General features: G+C 40.0%; 2 protein-coding genes across 4 annotated transcripts in view; both read right to left on the reverse strand.

Moving 5' to 3' along the window:
* The window catches only part of LOC140504871 (NACHT, LRR and PYD domains-containing protein 12-like), a 46,424-nt gene extending 29,562 nt beyond the window's left edge, over positions 1 to 16,862 (reverse strand). The window contains 5 exon segments of the mRNA XM_072610236.1: positions 6,967 to 7,137; positions 10,040 to 10,646; positions 10,649 to 11,671; positions 14,342 to 14,386; positions 16,449 to 16,862. Coding sequence (XP_072466337.1) covers positions 6,967 to 7,137; positions 10,040 to 10,646; positions 10,649 to 11,671; positions 14,342 to 14,386; positions 16,449 to 16,689 — 2,087 coding nt within the window. The 5' untranslated portion in view covers positions 16,690 to 16,862.
* Positions 16,863 to 20,088: 3,226 nt separating this feature from the next.
* The window catches only part of LOC140504873 (NACHT, LRR and PYD domains-containing protein 3-like), a 396,422-nt gene continuing 392,054 nt past the window's right edge, over positions 20,089 to 24,456 (reverse strand). For all 3 annotated transcript variants that reach the window (XM_072610239.1, XM_072610238.1, XM_072610240.1), the window contains one exon: positions 20,089 to 23,068. In XM_072610239.1, the coding sequence (XP_072466340.1) occupies positions 22,945 to 23,068 (124 nt within the window). In that variant the 3' untranslated portion in view covers positions 20,089 to 22,944. The remainder of the gene's footprint in view (positions 23,069 to 24,456) is intronic.

Raw genomic sequence — 24,456 nt, forward strand, 5'->3', positions numbered from 1 at the left:
GTGTCTATGATAAAGGCCTCGTTTCTAAAATGTGTAGAGAAGTGGGTCAAATGCACAAGAATACAAGCCATTCCCAATTAATAAATGGTCAAAGGATATGAACTAGCAGTTTTCAAAAGAAGAAATTAAAGCTACATATAGTCATATAAAAAATGCTCTCAATCACTATTGATTAGAGAGATGCAAATGAAAATAACTGAGGTACCACATCACACCTATCAGATTGGCTAACATGACAAATAGGAAGATGGAATATGTGGGAGAATATGAACACTAATTCATCGTTGGTGGAGGTAGGAGCTGATCCAAACATTCTTCAGAACTTGGAATTATGCCCAAAGAGATACAAAAATGTGCATATCATTTGAACCAGCAATATTGCTTCTAGGACTGTGTCCCAAACAGATCACAAAAATGGCAAAGGGTCCTACATGTACAGAAATATTTACAGCAGCTCTCTTTGTGGTGGCCAAGAATTGGAAATTTAAGGGATGCCCATCAATTGGGGAATGGCTGAACAAGTTTGTGGTATGTGAATATAATGGAATACTATTGTGCTATAAGAAATGACAAACAGGCAGACTTCAGAAAATCCTGGAAAGCCTTAGAACATCTGATGCTGAGTGAAGTAAGCAAAACAAGGAGAACATTATATGCAGTAACAGCCGCAGTTTGTAAGGACTGATTTTGATAGACTTAGCCCTTCTCAGCAATGGCAGGAACTAAAACATTTTCAAAAGACTTCTGATGCAAAATGCCATCAACATCCAGAGAAAAAATGATGGAGCTAGAAGGCAGAATGAAGCAGAATATTTTCTGTTGTGTTAGGTTTCATGCATTTTATTTTCTTTTTCTCATGATTTCTCCCATTCTTTATAAATCTATGCAATATGATCAGTGTGTAAGTATGTTAGTTAGGAATGTATATATAGAGATCATAAAAAATTGCCTACCATCATGGGGAAGGAATGTGGAGGGAAGGGATGAAAATTGATACTTATAGAAGTAAATGTTGAAAAGTATAAATAAATAAATTATTAAATTTGAAAAATAATAAAAATCATGGAACCACAGTCAGGATTACACAGGACCTAGCAATTTCCACATTAAAGGATCAGAGGGTGTAGAATATGTTATCACAGATGTAAAAGGAACTTGAATTACAACCAAGGATCAACTACTCAGGAAAAGTTCAGCATACTATTTTAGGGGAAATGAACATGTGATGAAAGAGGGGACTTCCAAACCTTCCTCTTGAGAAGGCCAGAACTCAACATAAAATAAGATATTCAAATTGAAGATTCCACAGAGGCATGAAAAGGCAAATAGGAAAGAAAAAAAATATGTTATTCAATAATAGAAAAATGTATACATCCCTAAATGAGAAGTTGATACTTGTGACTCTGGAGAATTATATCTTTATCACAACACTAAAAACAGTTATACATAGGCAGAGGGTGTCAGCATAAGTTGACTTTGATGTGATGATTTAAAAAAATAATTCATTAAGGGGTGAAAAAAAAGACTATACTAGGAGAAGAGGAAAAGAGGAGACAGGAAAAGGTAAATTATATCACATGAAGGGGCACATATACCTATTAAAATAGAGGGAAAGAAGGGTGAGAGGCAAGCATTATATGAACTTTACTGTCATTGGATTTGGCTCAAAAAGAATGTAACACACAGATTCCTTTGGGTATAGAAATCTCCCTTAACGTGTAGGAAGTATGAGGGGAAAGAAAACGCAGGGATAAATAAAAGGGAGGAGAGAAGGGAGGGTAAAAGTGGGAAGGAAAGGGAGGGAGGCTGATAAAAGGGATGGCAGATTAAGAGACATGGTGCTCAGGATTAAAATACTAGTAAAGTGTGAAAGGGAAAGAGAGAGGGAATGTGAAAACAGGATGGAGAGAAAAACACAATTACTAATCATAACCATGAAGGTGAATGTGACAAACTCTCCATAAAGCAGAAGTGGATAGAATAATGGATTAAAAACCATAATCCTACAATATGATGCTTATAACAAACACATTTGAAGCAGAGAGATGCATGAAGAGTAAAAGTAAAATGCTGGAACAAAATATATTATGCTTCAAGTGAAGTTAAAATAAAGGAATGATAGCAAACTTGATCTCAGACAAAGCAAAAGTCAAAATGGATCTAACTAAGAGAGAGGAGGAAGGAAACTACATCCATCTACAAAGCTATCATAAAGTATATGCACGAAGTAGTACAGCATTCACATTCTTAGAGGAAAAGGGAAGGGAGTTACAAGAAGAAACAGACAACAAAACTGTATTAGCGTGGTCTCACCCTCACCCTCCAGAACAAGATCAATCTAACCACAAAATAAACAAGAAAGAAGTTATGGAGGTGAAAAAGTTTTTCAAAAGTTTGATATGGTAGACCTTCAGAGAAAACTGAATGTGAATAGAAAGGAATATACCTTTTTTCTAAGATACATGGCACCTACACAAAAACTGACCATGTATTAGAGGATAAAAACCTCACAATCCAATGCCAAAAGGTAGAAATGCATCCTTTTCAGGTTGTAATGCAATGAATATTACATGTAATAAAGGGCCAAGGAAAGACAGACTGAAGATTAATTGGAAACTAAATAATCTAATCCTAAAGAAGGAGTGGGTGAGACAACAAATTTTAGAAACAATTAATAACTTCATTCAGGAGCATGACAATAATGAAGCAATACACCAAAATTTATGCAATGCTGTCAAAAGAGTTCTTAAGAGAAATTCTTTATTCCTAAATGATTACATGAATAAAATAGAGAAAAAGGAGACCAATGAATTGGGAATGCAGCTAAATATGCTAGAAAATGAACAAATCAAAAATCTTTTATTAAATACCAAATTAGAAATTCTAAAATTCAAGGAGAGATTAATAAAATTAAAATTAAGAAAACTATTTAACTAATAACTAATACTGAGAACTGGTTTTATGAGGGAAAAAAAATGAAATAGGTAAACCATTGGTTCATTTGATTAAAACAAGAAGAAAACCAAATTACCAGAATGGAAAATGATAAGGGTAAATTCAACACCAATGCAGAGGAAGTTAAAAGAATAATGAGGAGCTATTTTTGCCCAACTGCATGCCAATAAATCTGAAAATCTTAGTACTATGGATGAATATTTACAAAAATATAAATCGCCCAGATTAACAGAAGAGGAAATAAGATATTTAAATAACCCCATTTCAAAAAAAGAAATTGAACAAGCTCTCAATGAACTTTCTTTCCATTTTGCCCTTTTTCCTCCCAATATATTCCTGTCTCACCCCTTAATTTTATTTTTTACATATCATCCCTTCCTATTAAACTTACCCTGTGCTCTCTGTCTATATATATATGTATATGTGTGTGAGTGTGTGTGTGTGTGTTTCATCACTCCAAATACCCAAATACTGAGAAAAATTTCAAGATTACAAATATTATCTTTTGATGTAAGAATGTAAATAGTTCAACTTTAGTAACTCCCTTATGATTTCTCTTTCCTGTTTACCTTTTCATGCATCTCTTGCTTCTTGTGTTTGAAAATCAAATTTTCTATTCATCTCTGGTCTTTTCAACAATAATCCTAGTTGTTTTGACTTCTGGAATATCATGTTCCAAGCCCTTTGATCCCTTAATGTAGAAGCTGCTATATCTTGTGTTATCCTGATTATATTTGCCCAATACTCAAACTGATACTCTCTGGCTGCTTGCGATATTTTCCCCATGACCTGGGAACTCTGGAATTTGGCTACAATATTCCTAGGAGTTGTTTTTTAAGATCTCTTTCAGGAGGTGATAGGAGAATTTTTTCAATATTTATTTTGACCACTGGTTCCAGAATATCAGAGCAGTTATCCTAGATAATTTCATGAAAGATGATGTCTAAGCTCTTTTTTTGATCATTCCTTTCAGGTAGTCCCATAATTTTTAAGTTGTCTCTCCTGATTCTGTTTTCTAGGTCAGTTGTTTTTCTAATGAGTTATTTCACATTATCTTCTATTTTTGCATTCTTTTGGTTTGTTTTTGTAATTTCTTGGTTTCTAATAAAGTCATTAGCTTCCATCTGCTTCATTCTAATTTTTAAAGAACTCATTTCTTCACTGAGTTTTGAACCTCCTTTTCCATTTGGCTAACTCTGCTTTGTAAAACATTTTTCTCTCATTGGCTTTTTGGACCTCTTTTGCTAACTCAGTTGGCCTATTTTTAAAGGTGTTATTTTATTCACCATTTTTTTGGTTCTCCTTTAACAAGCTGTTGACTCATTTTTCATGATTTTCTTGCATCTCTCTCATTTCTCTTCCAATTTTTCTTCTACATCCCTTATTTGATTTTCAACATGCTTTTTTGAGCTCTTCCATGGCCTGAGACCATTGCATATTTATTTTGGAAGATTTGGATGCAGAAGCCCTGACTTTTAGTTCTTCCTCTGATGGTATGCATTGTTCTTCCTCATGCATAACGATGCAAGAAAATACCTATTCACCAAGAAATTACCCTTCCACACTCTTATGTTTTTCCTTTCTCAGCATTTTCCCAGCTAGTTACTTGACTTTTGAATCCTTTGTCAAGAGGAGGGTATACTCTGGGGACCTGTAATTTCTCAGTTCCTCCAAGGTGGCACAATCAAGGGAGATGAGATTCCTCCTCTCCTGGCCTGCGATCTGGTCTGGGAGCCACCACAACCTTTTCTACTCAGGATCCTCTCCAAAGCCTCAACCAACTCCGCCATCAAAACTCCTTACCCCAGTGCCACCACTCAGTGGTGAGATTTAGCTCAGCAGCTCAATTCTCCCAACAGCTTAAGGTGGAGGGTTCCAGAAATGGACACTGCCACAGTAGTGGCTGCTGCCAGGAGTTCAGACTGTGTTCCCTTCTCCTGAGTGAAACAGCTCTCTCACTGACCTTTGAAGCTGTCTTTGGTGTTTGTGGGTTAAGTAATCTAGGAGCTGCTGCTGCCTGTGGCACCCTGAAACCTACTTTTGGTCCTGTCTGGGCCACACCATGTGGCCAAAATAGGGCTACACTCTGAACTGAACCCAGTGCAACAGACCTTTCTTGTGGCCTTCCAGGCTGTCTTTAGCTATAAATCTCTTTCACTCTGTTGTTTTGCAGGTTCTGCTGCTTTAAAATGTGTTTACAGTCATTTTTACATGTATTTTATGGAATATAAGGGAGAGCATTTGCAGCTCTATATTTCTCCTCTGCCATCTTGACTCCACCTCCACACCATATAATCCCTAAGAAAAAATCTCTAGGCCCAGATGGATTCATAAGTGAGTTCTGCCAAACATTTAAAGAACAATTAATTCCAAAACTATATAAACTATTTGGAAAAATAGATAAAGAAGTCCTACCAGATTCTTTCTATGATACAAATGTGATGTTTATACCTAAACTAGGATGAGTTAAAACACAGAAAGAAAATATAGACCAATTACCTTAATGAATACTGATGTAAATTCTTTTCAAAATATTAACAAATACAGTATAGCAACATAACATAGGGACAATACACTATGACCAGGTGAAATTTATACAAGGAATGCAGGAATAGTTCAATATAAGGAAAACTATGAGTATAATTGACCATGTCAATAACAAAATAACTGAAATCAAACAAATAGATACAAAATCAAATACATACAAATATCAATAGATACAAAAAAAAGCTTTAGACACAGTACAGCACCCATTCCTATTAAAGACACTAGAAAGCATAGGAATAAATGGAGTTTTCTTACAATAATAAGTAATATCTATCTAAGATTATCTGCAAGCTTTATATGTAATGGGGAGAGCCAGAAGCTTCCAATAAGATCAGGGCTGAAACAAGGATATCCATTTTCACCAATCTTATTCAAAATTATACTAGAAAAGTTAGCATTAGCAACAAAGGAAGAAAACAAAATTGAAGGAATATTAACAGGCAATCAAGAAACCAAACTATTGCTCTTTACAGATGATATGATGGTATACTTAGAAAATCCTAAAAATCAACAAAAAGGTACATGAAATAATAAACAAATTTAGCAGAGTTGCAGGATATAAACCCACACAAATCATCAGTTTTTTCACATATTACTAACAAAGTCCAGCAGCAAGAGATAGAGAAATTACATTTAAAGTAATGTTAGACAACATAAAATATTTGGGAGTCTGCTTGCCAAGAAAAGTCCAGGAACTACAGGAACACAATTAAAAAATGCTTTTCACCCAAATAACATCGATCTCAATACTTGGAAAAATATCAGTTACCCTTGGGTTTGCCAAGCTAATATAACAACAGTGACAATTCTACCTAAATTAGTTTACTTGTTTAGTGCCATGTGAATCAAACAACAAAAATTTTATAAAGGTAAAAAAATAACCAAATTCACCATGTAAGAACAAAAGAATATCAAGGGAACAGATGAATAGAATGAAAGGGATGGCAGCCTAGCAGTATCACATCTAAAACTGTATTATAAAGCAGCCATCATCAAAACTGTTTGGTACTGTCTAAGAAAAAGAGTGGTGGATCAGAGGAATGGGTTAGGTACAAAAAACAGTAGGCAATGACTATGGTAATGTACTGATTCATAAACTCAAAGGCTGCAGCTTTCAGAATAAGAAATCTATTTAGCAAAAACTGCTCAGAAAACAGGAACATAGTATGGCAGAAACTAGGCATAGAACAATATCTTACACCATATTCCAAGATAAAGACAAAATGGTTGCATGATTTAGACAATAACAAATAACAGAGGTGAAAAGGACCATATGCCCCTTTTGCCTCTTTCTTCTTTCCCACTCTTCTTTTCATTGTCCTACTTTTCTCCTTATTTGGATTTTGATGTATCCTGTCTTTTCTTCCTAGCACCTTATTTTTCACAAATTCCTCAGCTCTTTACCTCACTTTCCTCACTCATACATAGGCAGTCACCCCAGCACGGGGGCCAGCTTAGACTTACCTAAAGTCTTCCAGTTTGCAATTTGGATTTCTTAGTGCCATACAAAGTTTTTCCATGCATATATCAACCCGTCGAGAGGCAAACAGATGGAGCTCTATCAAGTACTGATGCGTAGAGACCGTAGACATAAAATCTTGCCAGAAAGCATGCGGACAATCAAAATGACAATAACTAGAAATAGAAATAAGAGTAGAATGATTCTGTGGATATCAGTGGTACTCAAATTGCCTCCCAGTATTATTGTGTATGCTGATTTGTCTGTATGGAAAAAATGAAAGGTCATATATCAAATGCCAGCAGCTCTCAGGGACAAAAGAACAGGTGGGATTAGCTACTTGAGACTCTGAAGGCATATCTGAGACATATCCAAGTACGAGCTTTCATTTCACCCCCCTTCCCTTTACCACCTTTCTGCCTTGTCCTTCTTACTTCAACATTCCATATGCACAGTGGCAACAATCAATGTCTACATCAGTTAGGGTGAGTGGAGGAGAAAACCTGACCTAAGGAAGGAAAAGAAGTTCCCTTAATATGTAGCGTAGACACAGAAACCCAAAATTTATCATGAGGGACTCAGTCTTTCAGGATAAGAGGAGAACAAATTATATATCAAGAGCCCTCTCTATGGCACTGGAATTGGGGAGTTAGTTTGTAATAAGGAACTGCTATTGGGAGAAGAAGATGAACAGCAACTCACAGGGAAACCCAATAGAAAGGAGATCGTACCCCCAACTGGCACTAAGAGAGGTTAATTAAATTACTAAGGATTCTATTAATATACTCAGGCCAAAACTTCTCAACCTTCAACAAGATAAAGGGATCAGACTATTTCTCTAAATTTCCCCAACCACTACTCCAGCTTCATTTTTTCTTATTTTCTCTTTCTAAGACAGCCTTAGTTATTATTTTATCCTGATTCCATTGGGAGCTGGATATCACAGTGGGCCTCCCACTTCTGTAGATATGCCGCTCAGAGAAGGTTCTCAGAGCTGGAAAGCATTTTGGAGGAGAGTAATGTACAAGCAGCCCAAGGACAGGGAAAGTATAGAATTCCTTCTCCTTGGAAGCCTTTTCCTTTGTATCTCCAGTGTCTAACCTAATTCTATAGAGCTCTCTCAGGTTCTGATTTGTGTGTGTGTGTGTGTGTGTGTGTGTGTGTGTTCATCCTTCATTCCCAAAGAAGACCATGCAATCAGAGAAATAATGACATCACTTGCACTTGCCTTTGCTTTGAGTGACTGAGGGCTATGCAGGTCGCCAGCCTCACCTCTTCCAGAGCCATCTGAATCCAGTGACCAGATGTTCCTCAGGATGACTAGAAATGACCCAGGATGAGGCAATTGGGGTTACATGACTTGCCCAAGGTCATACAGCTAGTGAGTGTCAAGTGTTCGAGGTGAGATGTGAACTCAGGTCCTCCTGACTCCTGCACTGGGGCTCTACCCACTGAACCACCTAGCTGCCCCTCTATTTCTACTAGAGAGATAATAAATGAAATCTGCCATCAACAATAAAGGAGTCAGAAAGTGATAGGTGAATATTAGAAGAGAAAACTGAAACCAAAGAGATTAAGAGGAAAAAAACTCAGAAACCTTAAGCTTGAGCAGTTCAAAGAATTTAAAAGTTATTAAGACAGCAAGAAAGATGAGCAGCAGAACATCAAAATGAGTCCAAACATGCCTGAATTTCAACTGCAACAAAGAAAACTGAACCAATACCTAATGGGCCAGAGGATCCTGTGGATTCCTAAGAGAGCAAGGAAACATAGCTGCTTGGCAATGATTAAATAAAGACATAAGAATTAAGAAAAAAAGATTTTATGGTTTACACCACAGCTATAACTGACAGAAAGGAAAAAGTTGAATCCAGTCATGAGTCTCTTCAAAGAAGGAAAAAGAGAGAACAACTGATTGGTAATGCAAATAGAAAGAAATGAAGGACAACACCCACTGAGCTATCTAGCTGCTTCTAATAAAACTGCCAGGCAGGGACTCAGGAGGACAACTTTTTTCCAAATAAAGATGGCTTCTAATGGATCTATAAGGTGACACACTGCAAAGGCTTATTCTAACAAGAAAATGACTTCCTGCTGCCCCATGTCAGATGTGCAAGAACCTCCTATGTGGGAAGTACTAACCAAAAGTCTCCTACTGAGTATTGGCCTGTTTTCTCCACCTGAAGGGGGAGCTTCAGAGCCTGGAGCCTGGAAGGGGAAGCTGAAGGTGCATCTAAAATTCCTTCATGAACAAACAAGAGCATCTTTGTTATGAGCCCATTGTCCCCATTGCAAGGCAGAGTATCCTAGAAGCCAGCCAAGGACAGGATGAGCAGGTTTCTACCATGAACAGGACCAAAGTTAGCCATGGGATGAGGCCTACTGTCCTCATTTCCCTTCTTCTGGCTTTTCACCCTCAATCAGGGATATTCTGAAAGATTTCAAAGCACATTAGTCATACCACAAAGCCATACATTTCCTTTGCAAGCGCTACCTGAGAGATCCTAGAAAAGTACCATTTGTAGCACACACTAGAGATGGAATTTTCCTGCATAAAAATGGAAAGCTGCTGGTCACAAACTGGGAAGTCTGCAGGACTCCAGCCCTCACTGCCTCTCTACCAGCTCTCCCTCCTTCATCCCACTCTGCCACACCTCAGTTACCTAAACGTATATTCATTAATCTCAGTTGGATGTAGAAATCAGTACACAGTCTTGTCCTTTTCTTTTACTGGAAAATATGAAGATACAGCATGATCTACCCAGGAATCTTTATGCTAGCAAACACAACTTCAATAGCAATAGTTCAATCTGGCATGCCTTTAGTGGAGTGAACACATCAATGGTGGAAAAGAACACCACCTTAGATTTCTACATGGCCAGGAGGAAAGGTAACGTCTGGCAGTGCCTGGTTTGGATACTTTGTTCCAAAATTCTGTATCCCTAAAGAAAATTTGGGTGAGAATCTAGGCTAGACACATGTGCAAAGCTGAAAACTGAATACTGAAAGATCCATAGTTCCACCTATCTGTAAAAAGCCTAGAAAACACGTCAAGACATGAAAAAAGAAAATACTCACTGGAAAAGTCTCTGGATCCCAGGACAGTGCTTAATGCAGAAAGTATTCATCAGGACATCATAGGCACAGCAAGACATTAACGTCATTTCTTTGACGTTAACTAGTGCCTGTGTTACAAACTCACCATCATGAATCTCATATAAGAGAGAACACCAATTAAGTAAATGAGAATAAGAAAGGTAGGAATATACATTATCTCCTTTTTTTTCTCACTCAATCCACCCCAGTAACTGTGACTTGACTTCCAGAGACATTCTACATCTGAACTTCTTCTGCAGCTCACTTGCTATCTCGGCATTTAGAAAGCCAAACAAGAATTGCACCACCAGGGCCACAAAGCTGGTGTCATGCTCCCTATATTCCTGCAAAAGACTTTTGACATTTGGGATGGAGGAGTCAGGGCTCTTCTCCCATTCTTCATCTGGGCTCATCAAGCAGAACATGGCAGCAAAAAACTCTTGGAAACTCAAGTGAATGAAGCTGTAGCTGTTTTCACAGCCACTGTCTTTCTGAAAAATGTTCATGTCTAAGAAGGCAGAGACATCAGCTGCCTCAAGGTTATGCCTCCTCAGGTCCTCCTCCTCAAACAGCAGTTTCCTCTGCCAGATCCCTCAGTAGACAAGCCACAAAGGCCCTTCAAGTGCTGAGGCATAAAGTTCTTGTCATCAGGTGTGAGTGAATTGATATAACACATGTATAGAGCAGTGGTCGTTTTCAAAGCCAGGATGGGATCTTTACCTCTCTCATCTTGTTGCTTCAGCCAAGTGCAGATAATCCAGTTCATTAGGGGAACAGAGCACATGGTGAACAGTGGGGCATTGCCTTCTACTAAATTAAGGGCTTTTTCACCTAAATCCTCATTTCTGAAAAATTTGCAGAAATACTCCATCCTCTGCCTCACAGAGAAGCCCAAGATCTCTACATGAAGTGGATCCTCTAACAAAGGACTAAATTTTCCCAAAGCAGTGTGTCTTGTCGTGAGCAGCAAGGAGGCTTCAGGGAGCAGCATTTTCCTTAATAAACTGCTCAGCAGGATGGACACTGGCCTCTGCTGGTTCCAGTCCTTGCACAGATCACATCTGTTCTCATTACATGGGAATTTAAGCTCATATAAACCATCAATGATGAATAGAAGTCTCTCTGCCTGGGACATGATTTCTGTCATAGGAGGCTGGGGGCCAGGACAGTCACAAACAATTAAATCAGGAAAACTGATTACATTAACTCCTATTGTGTTCAGTTCTCTGCAAGTGAGATAGAAAACATAGTCGAACCTCTACTTGTAGAGTTGTCCCTCTGCCCAGTCCAACATCACTTTGATGGCCAGGGTGGTCTTCCCAATACCAGCAGCTCCCTGCAGCACAACAGTGTGTGATTGGATGCCTGTGTTTTCATCAGGATCAAACAAAGCTGACACCTCTATGGGCTTTCCTCGTTTCTCCATGACCTCAGCATGTGTCCGTCCTTGGACTAGGAGCTCATGGTGTTTCTGCTCTTTATAATGATACTCCAGAAGAAGCAGCAGCTGTGTGAATAGATTCTGAAAGACCTCATGCTCCCCAGGACGATGGTTCCTATCCTTCATGAGCTGAAATTTCTTTCTCATTCGTTCTCTGTACTTATTTCTTTCACCTAAAGGCAAAACACAGTGCAAACATGTTCAGGATTAAATTTGCTGCAATATCTTTGAGAAAACTCTCAGAGAAAATGCTTTGGGCATCATTCTATCCACAGCCCACATGCAGGTGAAGTTCTACCCCTGACTCTGCCCTCACCTCACATCTGCTGGTGTCCAAGATAAGTTCCCAAACCCTGCCTGCAGCTCAGCTTCACTGAACTTTCTGAAACACAACTTTGACAATGACACAGCCCTGATCACAAGCCTTCAATGTCTCTGTCTTGTCCATCAGATAAATTCAAAGTTCATCCCACAATTCAAGGCCATTCTTAATTTTCCCCAGTTTTCCCAGATAGACGTTAAGCTACCTACTCTCCACTGCCTAATGTTAAGCCACTCAAGTCAAATTTCAGCTCCATAAATATTTATTAATTGCCTACTATATGCCAGGAAGTCTGCTAAGGGCTGGGGATATGAAGGACAAAAGAATCCTGTCCTCAGGAAGCTCACAATCTAAGAGAAAGAACATACTGACAAATATGTGCAAACAAGACACAGAGAGGAGAAACTGGAGATTGTTTCACCAGGAAAGGACTGACAGAGGGGACACTGAGGAAGGCTCCTTGGAGAAAGGGGGATTTTAGTTCAGACTTCAAGAAAACCAGGGAAGCCTGGAGATGGTGATGAGGAAGGAGAGAACTCCAGGCAAAAGTAACAGTCAATGACAATTCAGTCAGCAACCAGAATGTCTGGAGCTCACCACAAACTATCTTCTCTCTTCTGTCAAAATCTCGTCACTTCCTCGGGACTCAAGACCATTCCACTGTCTTGTGAGGCTTTCTGCTGACCATCCCAATAGCAGGTGATTTCTAAACTCTTACAGACTTCCATTCTTTTAAACTATTTTGATCTCTTCACAGTCACCTTCTAATCATTCTTATCATTTGGTGACAAGGACCTAGGACTATAGTCACAGAATGACTGCACTTAAAAACTCCCCTGGAAGATTACCAAATCAAGTCTTGACTTAAAATACTTACTTATTTTCATTTCAAGGAGCACGAATTGAATGCCTACAGTATACACAGCACTGTAGGAAAATTCTATAATACCCCAACAATAACTTCTCCAGGTTCTTCATAATAACCACTAGTGTTGGGTACTCACCACGTCATGAGGCTGCTTCTCACTTTTTGGACAGCTCTAAACACGTTGCAGTCCTGGTATTTACTGAGCTGAAATCTGCCTTCCTGTAAATTCTATCCCTGGTCTTACCTCCATCTTCATTTCTCTCCAGTCTGCATTCTGATGTTCTTCTACTGACTCAAGGACTACTTCACCCTGGCAGCTCCCTCCAGCCAAGGCATTAACGCAGTGGAAGCACCCTCCCAACCTAAATTTTAAAATATAATATTATCTATATATTATTATTTTTAAATTTATTTAAATGTTTCCCAATACCACTTTAATCCATTTCAACCTATACTCACGAGTCTTGTGGGCTACATGCAGCCTGAGGGTCACCTTTCTGACACATCTTCTCTACGTTACCTCTTTGAGCAATTTTGACTTAAACTGAGTGTATCATTTTGATGATTAGTAAAAGTAAAGGCATTAATGATGGAGGAGTCAAGAGCTATACTTTGCAAAAGAAATACTATCAAGTACAAAGTATTTAAAATATCCAATGGCTTTCTGGGAGTTCATGAGTTAACGTTTATATCGTGGAGTAAATATATGTATTTTCAAGTATGTCAGGGTTTGTGTATATATGTATCTACTGCATAGCCATGCATAAGAATGCATATATGTATAAGAATATTTATCAATGAGTCAACAAATATTTGTTAAGTGTTTAGTACATGTCAGGAACTACGCTAAGTGCTGAGGAGACAAAGAGACAAAACACAGTCCTTTCCCTCACAGAATCCACAATCTAGTTGGGGAAATTATCAAACGTATATATACAAATGAGCTACATACAAGAGAACAGAAAATAATGAAGAGAAGGAAGGCACCAGCATCTAGAGGTGTCAGGAAAACCTCAGTATAAAAGGGGGGATTTTAGCTGGGACATAAGGAAAGTCAGGGAAACCGTAGAAGGAGATGATGGGGGAAAAGGATCCTAGGCATGAGGGACAACCAGAAGAAATGACAAAAGGCGTGAGATGGACAGTCTTGTTCAGGGAAATGCTAGTTCAGTGTCACTGGATCTAAGAGGACACTACCTCTCCCCTGCACTGTTATATTAGCTCTCTAATTATCCAGCATCTCATCTCAAATCTCCTCCCTCTCCATACTACTACTACATACTACTATACATACTACTACTAAAAAATGACATTACTAAAGCATAGACACGATCATATCATTTTCCTCAACAAGAAACTCCAGCACTTTTCTATTATCTCTAGCAACAACACAGTGTAGATCTGACCATTCCAACCTATTACTAAAAAGGGAGACTGCCAGTAATTGTTCGTCTTGCCCTGCTAAGAGGGATATTATCTGCTAGAATCCACAAGATTTTAATTCAGTCAATGGTTGGGGCAATTGGGCAGGTTCCTGCAGCACATCTCCTTAAATTTTACTGATTTGACCCCATTAACAGATAATCTAAGGCCAGGATGACAGAGGAAAATAAAACAACTTAGGCTAGACTTATACAGACAGTGGTTACTGACCTGAGGAGGCTGGAAGAACTGAAGCAGGAACTAATTCAAGGTCCTCTGTAGGAAAGAAAAGCAGAAGATAATGAGATCAATCTGGTTCCTGAGGAGATAGTTAGGAGCTGACATAGGAAAGGAGCTGGAGGTGGATTTCAGTCTGGGCCCTGAGGGGCTGGAATAAGCACCAGAATCTCTGCAAATAAAGCCTGGTGGCTGACACAAACACAATATGATTTGTAAGCTTTAAAAGGCTAAGTATATAAAATAATGAATCAATTAATCACCAGCACTGACTATGTGCCAGGCACTCCAATACTAAAGGCATGTAGAGAACCAGGAGCACAGGAGGAAAGGGAAATCTCTGCAGGCTAATGGGTTACAGAAGGCTTCTTGAAGGAAGTGAGACTTGATCTGCCTGTCAAGGCAATGGGAGGATCTTCTGCATTGCCCAGGTGGAGGAAAGCAGAGGATCCAGAGCCTTCTTGTCTCCAACTTAGAAGAAGCTTGATTTCATGTTGCTAACCTCTTGGCACTTCTCTGAATTCTAAGGGAATAAATAGGAAGTTTTCACGTTTTAAATGATTAAGTTCAGATGTTCAAGCTGAAGACTGATATTAAGTGGGCAAAACCACTGAACACACACCAGGGCTCCTACAGGAAGTTTTAAGTACACAGGGAGCTTGTGGTTTTGATCTCAGAGTTTCCTGGTAAGGCCGAACTTCTCTGAGAAACCCAGTGAGGCATGGACTCCCAAATATCACACCACTGTGTTAAAGATCCTACTTCATTGTATGCATTTCACAACTTTAAACGACATTTGCTGCTACTTCCTGTTTCTTCTCTCTCCCCCTATCACCACCAAAGATACCTGAATATCAAGTCCTAGTTAGGAGTGGGCACAGGCATGTAGAGGGTATGGGCCATTCCAGCACTCTCTCCATGACTATGAGATGACCTTTTGATAATGATCAGTTAAGGTCTGGGGCAGCTAGGTAGCACAATGAGAGAAGGCTGAACCTAAAGTCAGGAACACTAATCTTCTTGAGTTCAAAACTGGTCTCAGACACTAAGTGGCTGTGTGACCCTGGACAAGTCCCTTAATTCTGGCTGCTTCAGTCCCTCATATGCAAAATGAGTGGGAGAACAGAATGGTAAACCACTGCAGTATCTTTGCCAGGAAAGCCCTATACAGGTTCATGAAGAGTCATGACTCAAAAACAAAAGTTTTCTTAATAAAACCAGCTTTTTCTCATCCTTCCTGTTGTGCATGCCATCTGACTGACTGCATGTTATTTAGCACTCATTCTCAAAGGAAAAGAACTTCTCCCCTTATTCCTGACTCCATACAGACTCCAGGAAATTGTCTTAAATTCAGCAGTCTAATCACTATCTTCTTTGGACATTTTCTTTATGCTCATGTACAATACTTAATCAAAGCCTGACCCAATTTCACTTTATCTCCTTTCTCCACTGGGCTCCATCACCCTTTCCCTCTTTCCTCAGCTGACACCACAGCTGAAATTTCCAACACTCTTTCCATTCTCCCAGATCTACCATCTGCCCTTCTCTTCAATTCCTTTCCCACCTACTGGCTTCTTCTGAACATTCTCTAGTCACCAGTAAAGTTTCCTCATTGCCCAGATGTTCTTCCCCTCCACTGTCTAGTATCTCAACTCTACTTCTCCCATCTTGATTGTTAGGAAGAAGCATAGAGGTGTCCCCTCCCTCCCTCCCCATCTCAGCCCTATATCATGTATCCCAGTGAAATCCTACTATTCTAAAGTTCAAAGTCAAAACATATTAATCAAGTACTTATTGAGTACCTATGACACTCCAAACACTGACCTAGGTGTGGGGGATACGAACATAAAATGAAAGAGTGCCTGTCCTCAAGAAGCTTACATTCCTTAATAGGAAATTACTCGCAAATACAAAATCTGTAAAGTGTGAATATAAGGTAATTTTAGTTTGGGAGTAGCCCTAGAAGAGGATCCCAAGGAAGCAAGGAAAGAAGGGAGGGAGGGAGCAAAGAGGGAAGGTAGGAAGCAGGCAGTAAGGAAGCAAGAAACTTTGGGTCCCGCACAAGGGTGAGAGGGAATCCCCAGCTCAGGAGGATCCTTACCCTTCCTGGCACGCTCCCATAGCTCCCTCAGACCCATCTTCTCCCAGATCCTCAGAGCCCACTCCCAGGCCTGTTGCTCTCCACGAGAACACACCAGGGCATCGGCCACTTCTGTGCGATCTGCCTTCTCCAGGCGGCCCCGGGGCAGACAGTCCACCAGGTACAGCTTGAATTTCTTCAGCTCCTCCGATGTCAGGTGCTCCAAGTGCCTGGCCAGCCTGCAGCAGCTGGTCTCGGCCATGGCAGCCCCCTCTGCTGCCCCGCCTCAGACGAAGTGGGACAAGAAGGAAGAGAAAGTGAAAATGAAATAGTCTGGGGCCAGCAGCATCAGTAGGGTCTAGGCCACGCCCCTGGAGTTCAGAACCAGGCAGCAAGACGGGGCTCCGCCCCAGAAACTTCCTCCAGAGGACTGGGGCTTGGGGCCAGCCTTATTTTTCTGACGATTAATTCTTAACGGCCTGGACTATTCCCAGCAGATGGTCAGAGGAGCAGGGGCCAATGAGGATGACACTGGGGAGAGGAGTCTGTATGAGCCCGGCAAAGCCCAGATTTGCATCTTCCCTTCTTCCAGCTGAGCCGCCAGCTTACATCGACCTAGTGACTTAGAATCTGCGGTCCTGGATTCAAATTGTACCTATGACAATTACTCTCTATACCACCCTAGGCAAGTCACTTAACCTCTATAGGCTTCAGTTTCCTCTTCTGTAAAATGCAGGGCAGCACTTAGAATAAATGGCCTGGGAGATGTCTGCCTTTTCACAGGCAATATTTCTAAAGAATTACCACAATGTGAACCATGTAGTAGGGGCTTCATAAAACTTAAAAGAATTGAACTTCCAGGTGCTTAATAAATGGTTGTTTCTTCCCCCACAATTTCAGCTCTTCATCTGTAATCCAATGACGACTTCATTCTTTTCTAGAAATATAGATCAGCCTGTCCTCTCTCTGTTAGTGGGCATCCTGCTAATATCGTACTCTTCCCTTATAACTATGACTCACATTTCTAGAACTAGGCAGGAGGTGGTCTCTGAGCTGAGATTTGAAGGAAACTGTGTTCTCAGTATTTAATGTAACAGGAGTTGCTTGTGGACCAGCAGGTGTGTGTAAAGGAGTTGTTCTGATTCTACATGACCCCATTTGGGATTGTCTTGGCAAAGATACTGGAATGGTTTGTCATTTCCTTCTCCACTTCATTTTACAGATGAGGACTGAGGCAAAGAGAGCTAAGGTACATACACAGGGTCACACAGCTTGTATCTGAGGGCAGATCTGAACTCAGAGAGATGATTGTTCCTCAATCCAAACCTGGTATCCCATCCACTGTCCCTTATAAGCAGTATTTGACCTCTTTGGAGTGAAACCAGAAAATTAGGAAATCAAAAACTTTTTTCCTTAGTTGTACCTAAGGAAAACAAAGTTACTTTTTTATTGTTGGCTTGTTTAGGCTATACTGAACCAAAACAAGATCAAGGAAGGGCAGGCACTTTCCTTGAGGAGGATGGGAAGTCTAGAACTGGCAACAAAGAAAATGCAGAGTTAGTCAGTTCTTATTATGTTTTTACTTCAGTTCGTACATGCAACCAGTTGCCAAATACTGATGCTTCTACCCCCACAGCAGTTCTCATATCTACCTCCTGCTCTGTATTACTACAACCCCCAACTTCATTCAGTCTCTCATCTCCTCATGTTCCTCTGAATGGGCAATACCTCCTAATGCATTTCTATCCTTCACAGCCCTTACTTCCCCTATCTATCCTCCCCATTGCTACTGTCAGAGCTATTCCTAAAACACATCTATTTGTGTCACTAATCCAAGACTCTTGGGGCTCCCTATCGCCTCTACGTTGAAATGTCTGTGATATTTCTAGGGTGACAGAGTGATTTCAAATATCTAGGATGAATCCTGTGTTTGGCACTTAAAGTTCCTTATAGCCTGGTCTGACTGAGGAGAAGAATAGTGATATTGTGTGTTTTGACCCAAGTTTGCCAGAAACAATTTTCTTTCAATTACCGTTATGCACTATCAAAACACTTTCTACACTGGAGAAAGAGATGTAAAAACTGGAATGATCCCCTACCTATCCTTGGACATGACTCTGTACCACAGGATGATTTGAGGGAACATTTATAGGAATTGGGAAAGAAGAAAGGATCAATATGCTGCCAGTCCAATAATATTAATCCATTTGAATGCATCTCCACATCATCTACTCATAAAACACATAAACAAGAATCCATTTTGAGAGAAATGATGATTAATAAGCAATAATATGGGGAGATTCAGAGTTCTTTCCTTCTGAAATCCTGATTTTTAAAAGTTCACTCTTCTGCAGGACACTGCTGAGAATGAGTATTCTGATTCTACTTTCAAATCTGCAAACTCTTATAAAGGGGGACAGAGGTCCCACTCTTTTAATTTGTGACCACAAAAAAAAGATAAGGTTGTTTTTCTTAAATTTTTGCCCTGGATTCCTGTTCCTGCTTTCCCTCTCAGCCACAATGTGAAGAACTCAGTCTAGATTGTCAGAAGGCCTGTGCTGTTGGATCCAGTGCTGTAACAGGGACTGAAGGACAGCAGGAGGGGTTCACAAAAGGAACACTAGGAAATGTGAAGATGTAGGAGCCACTGTTAATCACATTGTAGGAGAAAAGCTGGGACTACAGAGATTCCCACTTGATGTGGGGGGTGAAGGGAAGCAGGGAGAGTTAAGGACGTTAATCAATATCAGCCTGTATTCATTTCCTTTCCTCAGTCCCACAACCCAAAATCCATCCTGGGGTGACAAATAAGCGTCATCTCTACAACCCACAGGTTGCTTACACACACCTAGCTCTCACTCTGCTCTGAATCACAACTCTACTTCCCAGTAGTTTCTGCCTGAAGACAGACTCTCAGAGCCCAGGACAATGTTGTAGTAGTAGAATCACTCTGGATTGTCAGGATATCCAGCTTGGTCTCTCTGTATCTCGCCATTTTCCTGAGATGGGCATAGACTGTGCTTAGATCAAGGATAACTAGGGCTAGAGAGAGAAGTCTTAAGGGTGACACTCGAGTACTACTGTCCTATAAAACAGGGCAAAGAAAGAAGAGAAGACAGAATTTTTTTTTCTGAGACACTGACATGGCAATGATATGGTTCAGGGGTTCAGGGAACCAAAAATATCAAGGTACAGGGCAGACTCATCTGTAAAGAATTTGAGGACTCAGACAGTCTTTAAGTCAAGTAGCAAAGTTTTATTGTGATGCTACAAGAGAGGGCAAAGTTCTTTAGCAAACTTGCAACCTTAACAGGGTTATTCTAAAGCTTGTATAGAAAAAAACATTCATCGAACGGTGAGCCAAGTAGCCTAACTAGGTTGTCTGATGTAGAATCCAGGAGTGGTTAGGTACTGGGCAGTTCTTAAAAGTTAAAGCAATTTTTTTAATCTACTTAGCAGGCATTTTACCCAGAACTCACTACAAGAGTCAGTCCCATTAGATCGCTAGTCCTTTAAGGAGATCCACCCACTTTATAAGTATCACAATAAAATTTCTCACTTCACTAAAATATGGGTTGAGTCCAACAATGCTTTCCAGATGGCACTGGGGCCCCATAGGTTTGTGGTCCCCCCTAACCCTCATTATTTCTACCAAAACATATTTTTCACTATACCAGGGTTTTTGCAGACATGCTTATCATTGGAAACTAATGCAAAGAAATTACTTTAAAGGCAGAAATTCCAGAATGGAGAATAAGAGAAGTTACTACTACGGCAAGCCAAAGCCAGTGGAGGGAGGAATTTGGGAGACACATGGGGTCAAGTTCTTGGCCCTGGCAGGAAATCTTCTCTTTAAGTACTTTTTAGAGCAATGAATCTTGAACAAGGGTCCATGAAGAGATTTCAGGCGATCCTTGAACATGATTAGTAAAAATTACATCTCTGTTTCAGTGAGGAACCTTTTATAATCCTGCATATTTTATGTATTTAAAAACATGATTCTGAGACAGGATTCATAGGGTTTACCAGACTGCCAAAGACATCTATGATGCGCAAAGTTGGATAAGATAGATCCCGTGTTAGGGGATGTCTGAGGAAGGAACTGGCCTCTGGGATGGGTGATAGGGGCCTGACATTCTGTCAGGGCTGCCTTTCCAATGGAATAATATAAGAATACTGTAAGTTGATTTCTTGTGAGTAATGTGCTTTGCAAATTTTCAATGCTACAATTTTTTTTAAGTGGCTAATATTATAGTCGTTACTATCAAGAATGCTGAGAGGGAATCTGGTTTAATGGAAAAGCCTCTTAGTCTCCTATTTTCCCACCTGAGTTGGGGGCTCTTTGTGGTTGTGACTTAGAATCTATACCATGGACAGGTCACTTAGCTTTTCTTCTTCCCAAATGACTCCAATAAAGCCCTGACATGACAGGTATATTTAAGGAATCATGGATTGAGAATAAAGGTGATAGGGGTGGAAATAATGTCCCTCGACAAAATGAAGGGCCTCTGGAATGGAAGAGTCCTACTACTGAAGGAACCTTCTAATTTTCAAGGTTCCTCCCAGCTTTGACAAGCCATAGTTTTAGAGTTCTTTCTTTCTTCTCTGACGATGAAGAGGTTTGATAAACAAGAGCATCTTTAATATCAGATTCTTTGGTGTACTATCTCCTAGTCTACTCTACTGGATAGTAATGAGGATTCTGAGAGCTATTTAAGTCTGGGGACCTAGGTTCAAATGCAAATTGTGTCAGTCATTGAACACCCTTGGACAAAACAACTTAATCTCCACCTGCCTTTGTTATCCTTGATCTGCAAAAGTAAGTAGTTGGACTAGATCTCTAAGGTTCCTTTTAGCTCTAAATTTATGATCCTGAATATTTAATAAATGAGGTGAATGCAGTGAGGTGAGTGCAGAGTTTGGGGTATGAGGATTCTTGGGGTGACATTTTCCATACTGTGGAATACAAGTCCACTTTAGATCACAAAGGGCTGTCTTTCTGTTTCCACTAGAATTATTCTTCTCTCCCATCTCCCTACTCCTGTTCTGGCCCATTACAGGAAAATACCCACTCAAGATATCCTGAATACCCTGGAGAATGAAGACATGGGATGGATACAATGTCCTTTATTGACACATGAAACAAGTTTTATGGAAGGAGTTTGGCTCATGCCCCGTTTCTCACATTGATAGAGAAGGAAGTAGAACAGGATATGGGAGGGGGATTAGCATAATGGGACCATGTTTCTGCTCACTAAAGAAAGGCCTTTTCATATTCCACTCCATGGATGCCCCTGGCTTGGGTATTTTCTTAGGCTTTTATTAGACCACTTATCCTTGCAAACAGACCTAAAAGGTTGGGTAGGAGTTACATCCAAAGGAAAATCAGAAGGAAAACAAAGGAAGGGCGTGGAGAGAGAGCTTTCCCAGAAGCAGTAGGAACTGCAGTTCTTATAAGAGAGGGAAGAGAGGTAAAGGCTGAAGATAACCTCAGAAAAGAAAAATACGTTTGAGCTTCATAGTGGCCAGGTTGCTTAAGGATTCCACTTTTTATGTACCTCCAATTTCTCTCCCTGCTTCCTCTTCACTTTACAGCTTTATCCCATCCACCACTAATTCTGGGGTCAGTATTTACAGGCACTATTAACTTGGCCTACAGTTTGCGTTATCCCTCCCCTACAGCATCTCAGTGGCTAACCTCCGTTGGACAAATACAGAAAACTCCCTTTCAATATTCCTCTCCGATGGATCTCCAACTTCCACGTTGGGTTCTCCAGTTATAGAGAACACAGCATCCTCCTGGAGATGCAGATTCCCATTGCAGACATCTCTATGTGTTGAGGGGGAGTAGCAGAAAGAGGAAAAGAAGAGGAATGAGAGACCTTCAAATTCTTGAAGACATCATATTATGTCTGTTCTGTTTATTCTCAGAGGAGAAGACCTTCCTCTAGTGACTACAAAGATTATATACATAAAACCCAGGTGGGGAAGCAGGATGTGGATTACAAACACTCATTTTGCAGGACTTGAGTCTTTCCCACTACAAGCTCACAAGTCCACAATAGAGAGGTCCTGGAGTGCTGTGGGAACAGGATTGTTTCAGGTTCCTGGGAATCATTACTTGGTCGGTCACAGGATTAGAAGTCTGGGTCAGGAACATGTTCTACAGTCTTTCATTTGCTTCACTTAAGGGACACAGGCATAAGAATGCAATGACTGTGAGAATGTTGTCAAGGGTTTCATTGGTCATTTCAAGCTGCATTGTAAGTCTGACTCTCAATCCAGAAGAGGCAATTCTGAAAATCTAACCTATCAGTATATTCATCACATATATTCCATTGTTGCATATGAAAAACACAATTCCCTTCAGAATGGATAAGAAAATTGGTGCTCAATTAGAATTAGTCTTAGAACACAAAAGTAGAATTAAATTTTGAGAACACAGAATTAAAATTCGTCTTAGAACACTGAATTAGCAGGAAAAGTGACTTGTTCAGTCACCCAGTAAGTGGGAAGATCAAGAGTATAGATAGTCTTCAACATCTAAATAGTCTTCTACAATGAGGGGAAAAGATTTCCTTGATTCCAGGTTTCTCAATGCTCTCCTGGATTCTTCACTTAAGCCATCAGGTTGGAAAAAGCTGTGAAAACACAAAGATACTTTGTTCAATCTTTAGCTGAGTTTCTTTGCAACCCTGATGACTATATCCTCAGTCAAGTGCCTTCTTGTAGTCACATCTGCCTCCCATCCTTACTCCCATGTTTTAGTGTCTATTACTGACTCTGTGTGCGTTTCTGTATGCATTTGGGTGTGAGAGAGTATGTGTGCGTACGTATGTGTGTGGGCAGAACCTGCTGAAGGATGGTTTTAAAAAATCATGTGTTGTATTTGAAATAGTTTTAAGATTTGCCCTTCAAATGCCTTCCTCATGACTGCCTGAATGATCATCAGCTGAAGACTTTGTGCATATGAACTTCATTGGGGGCAGGTCCAGTATAGGCTAGACATAATTATCCTTCAGAGTCAGAGCCTGGACAGATGGTCGTTCATATGCCTGGGTTTAAAAACACCAAGTACACAAGGCCAGCAAGGGGAGGAAACATGGATACACAACAGTTCATAAAAAATACATCTGGATTTACAAGGCATTATGAGTTAACAGTGGGACAAACCAGACAAATTAGCTAGTGTGAATTTTGGCTTCATTAAGAGAAGCATAAAGTACAAAAAGAGGGATGGGTTAGTCTTTCTCTATTCTGTCCTAGTCAACTCAGGGTGGGATCGCTGTATTCTCTTGGGGGATAAAGAGGAAGCCCTCATTTTATGAATAACAATGAGAAACTGAAGGATGTTCATAGGAGAGTAACTTGAGATACAGAGGTAGGAGGGAAACAAGCAAGGAAAGAATCAAGCATTTATTAAACATCTACTATGGAGCAGGTATCTTTAGGCACATTACAAATGTTATCACATTTAATCTTTAAAACAACCCTGTGAGTAAGGTGCTATTGTTCTCTCCACTTTACAGTTAAGGAAACTGAGGCAGACAGCAGTTAAGTGACTTGCTCAGGGTCACATAGCTAAAAAGCATCTAAAGCTAAATTTGAACTTAGGTCTCCTGATTCCAAGTCTATTGTTTACCCAAAGCATCACCTGTCACCTCCACAATGCTGTGGGTGCATGGGATGAAAAAGGTTGGAATGTGAGAGGAAGGCAGGGATATACTAGCTGAACTTCAGAATTTGAAGACTAGGAAGGAGAGGGTTTTACTTTTGTGCTTTGGTTTTTATTGTTCTATTGGGAGGCAGGTGAAGAAGAAATAATAACGTAAAAATAAATTTGATCTCTCTATATGTACATATATGTATACATTAATGTATATATGTAGATTTCAAAGGAGCCCATGAGTAATAGAGAGGCCTCATTAGGTACAGGTTGGCTTGACCAGTGATGTTGAACTCAGATACAAATAAATCTCTTAGGGTCCACATTGATTTAGAAAATCACAAATTAACATTTTCTATGTTG

The sequence above is a fragment of the Notamacropus eugenii genome, chromosome 5 (genome assembly GCF_028372415.1).
Source record: "Notamacropus eugenii isolate mMacEug1 chromosome 5, mMacEug1.pri_v2, whole genome shotgun sequence".
NCBI classification, from domain to species: domain Eukaryota; kingdom Metazoa; phylum Chordata; class Mammalia; order Diprotodontia; family Macropodidae; genus Notamacropus; species Notamacropus eugenii.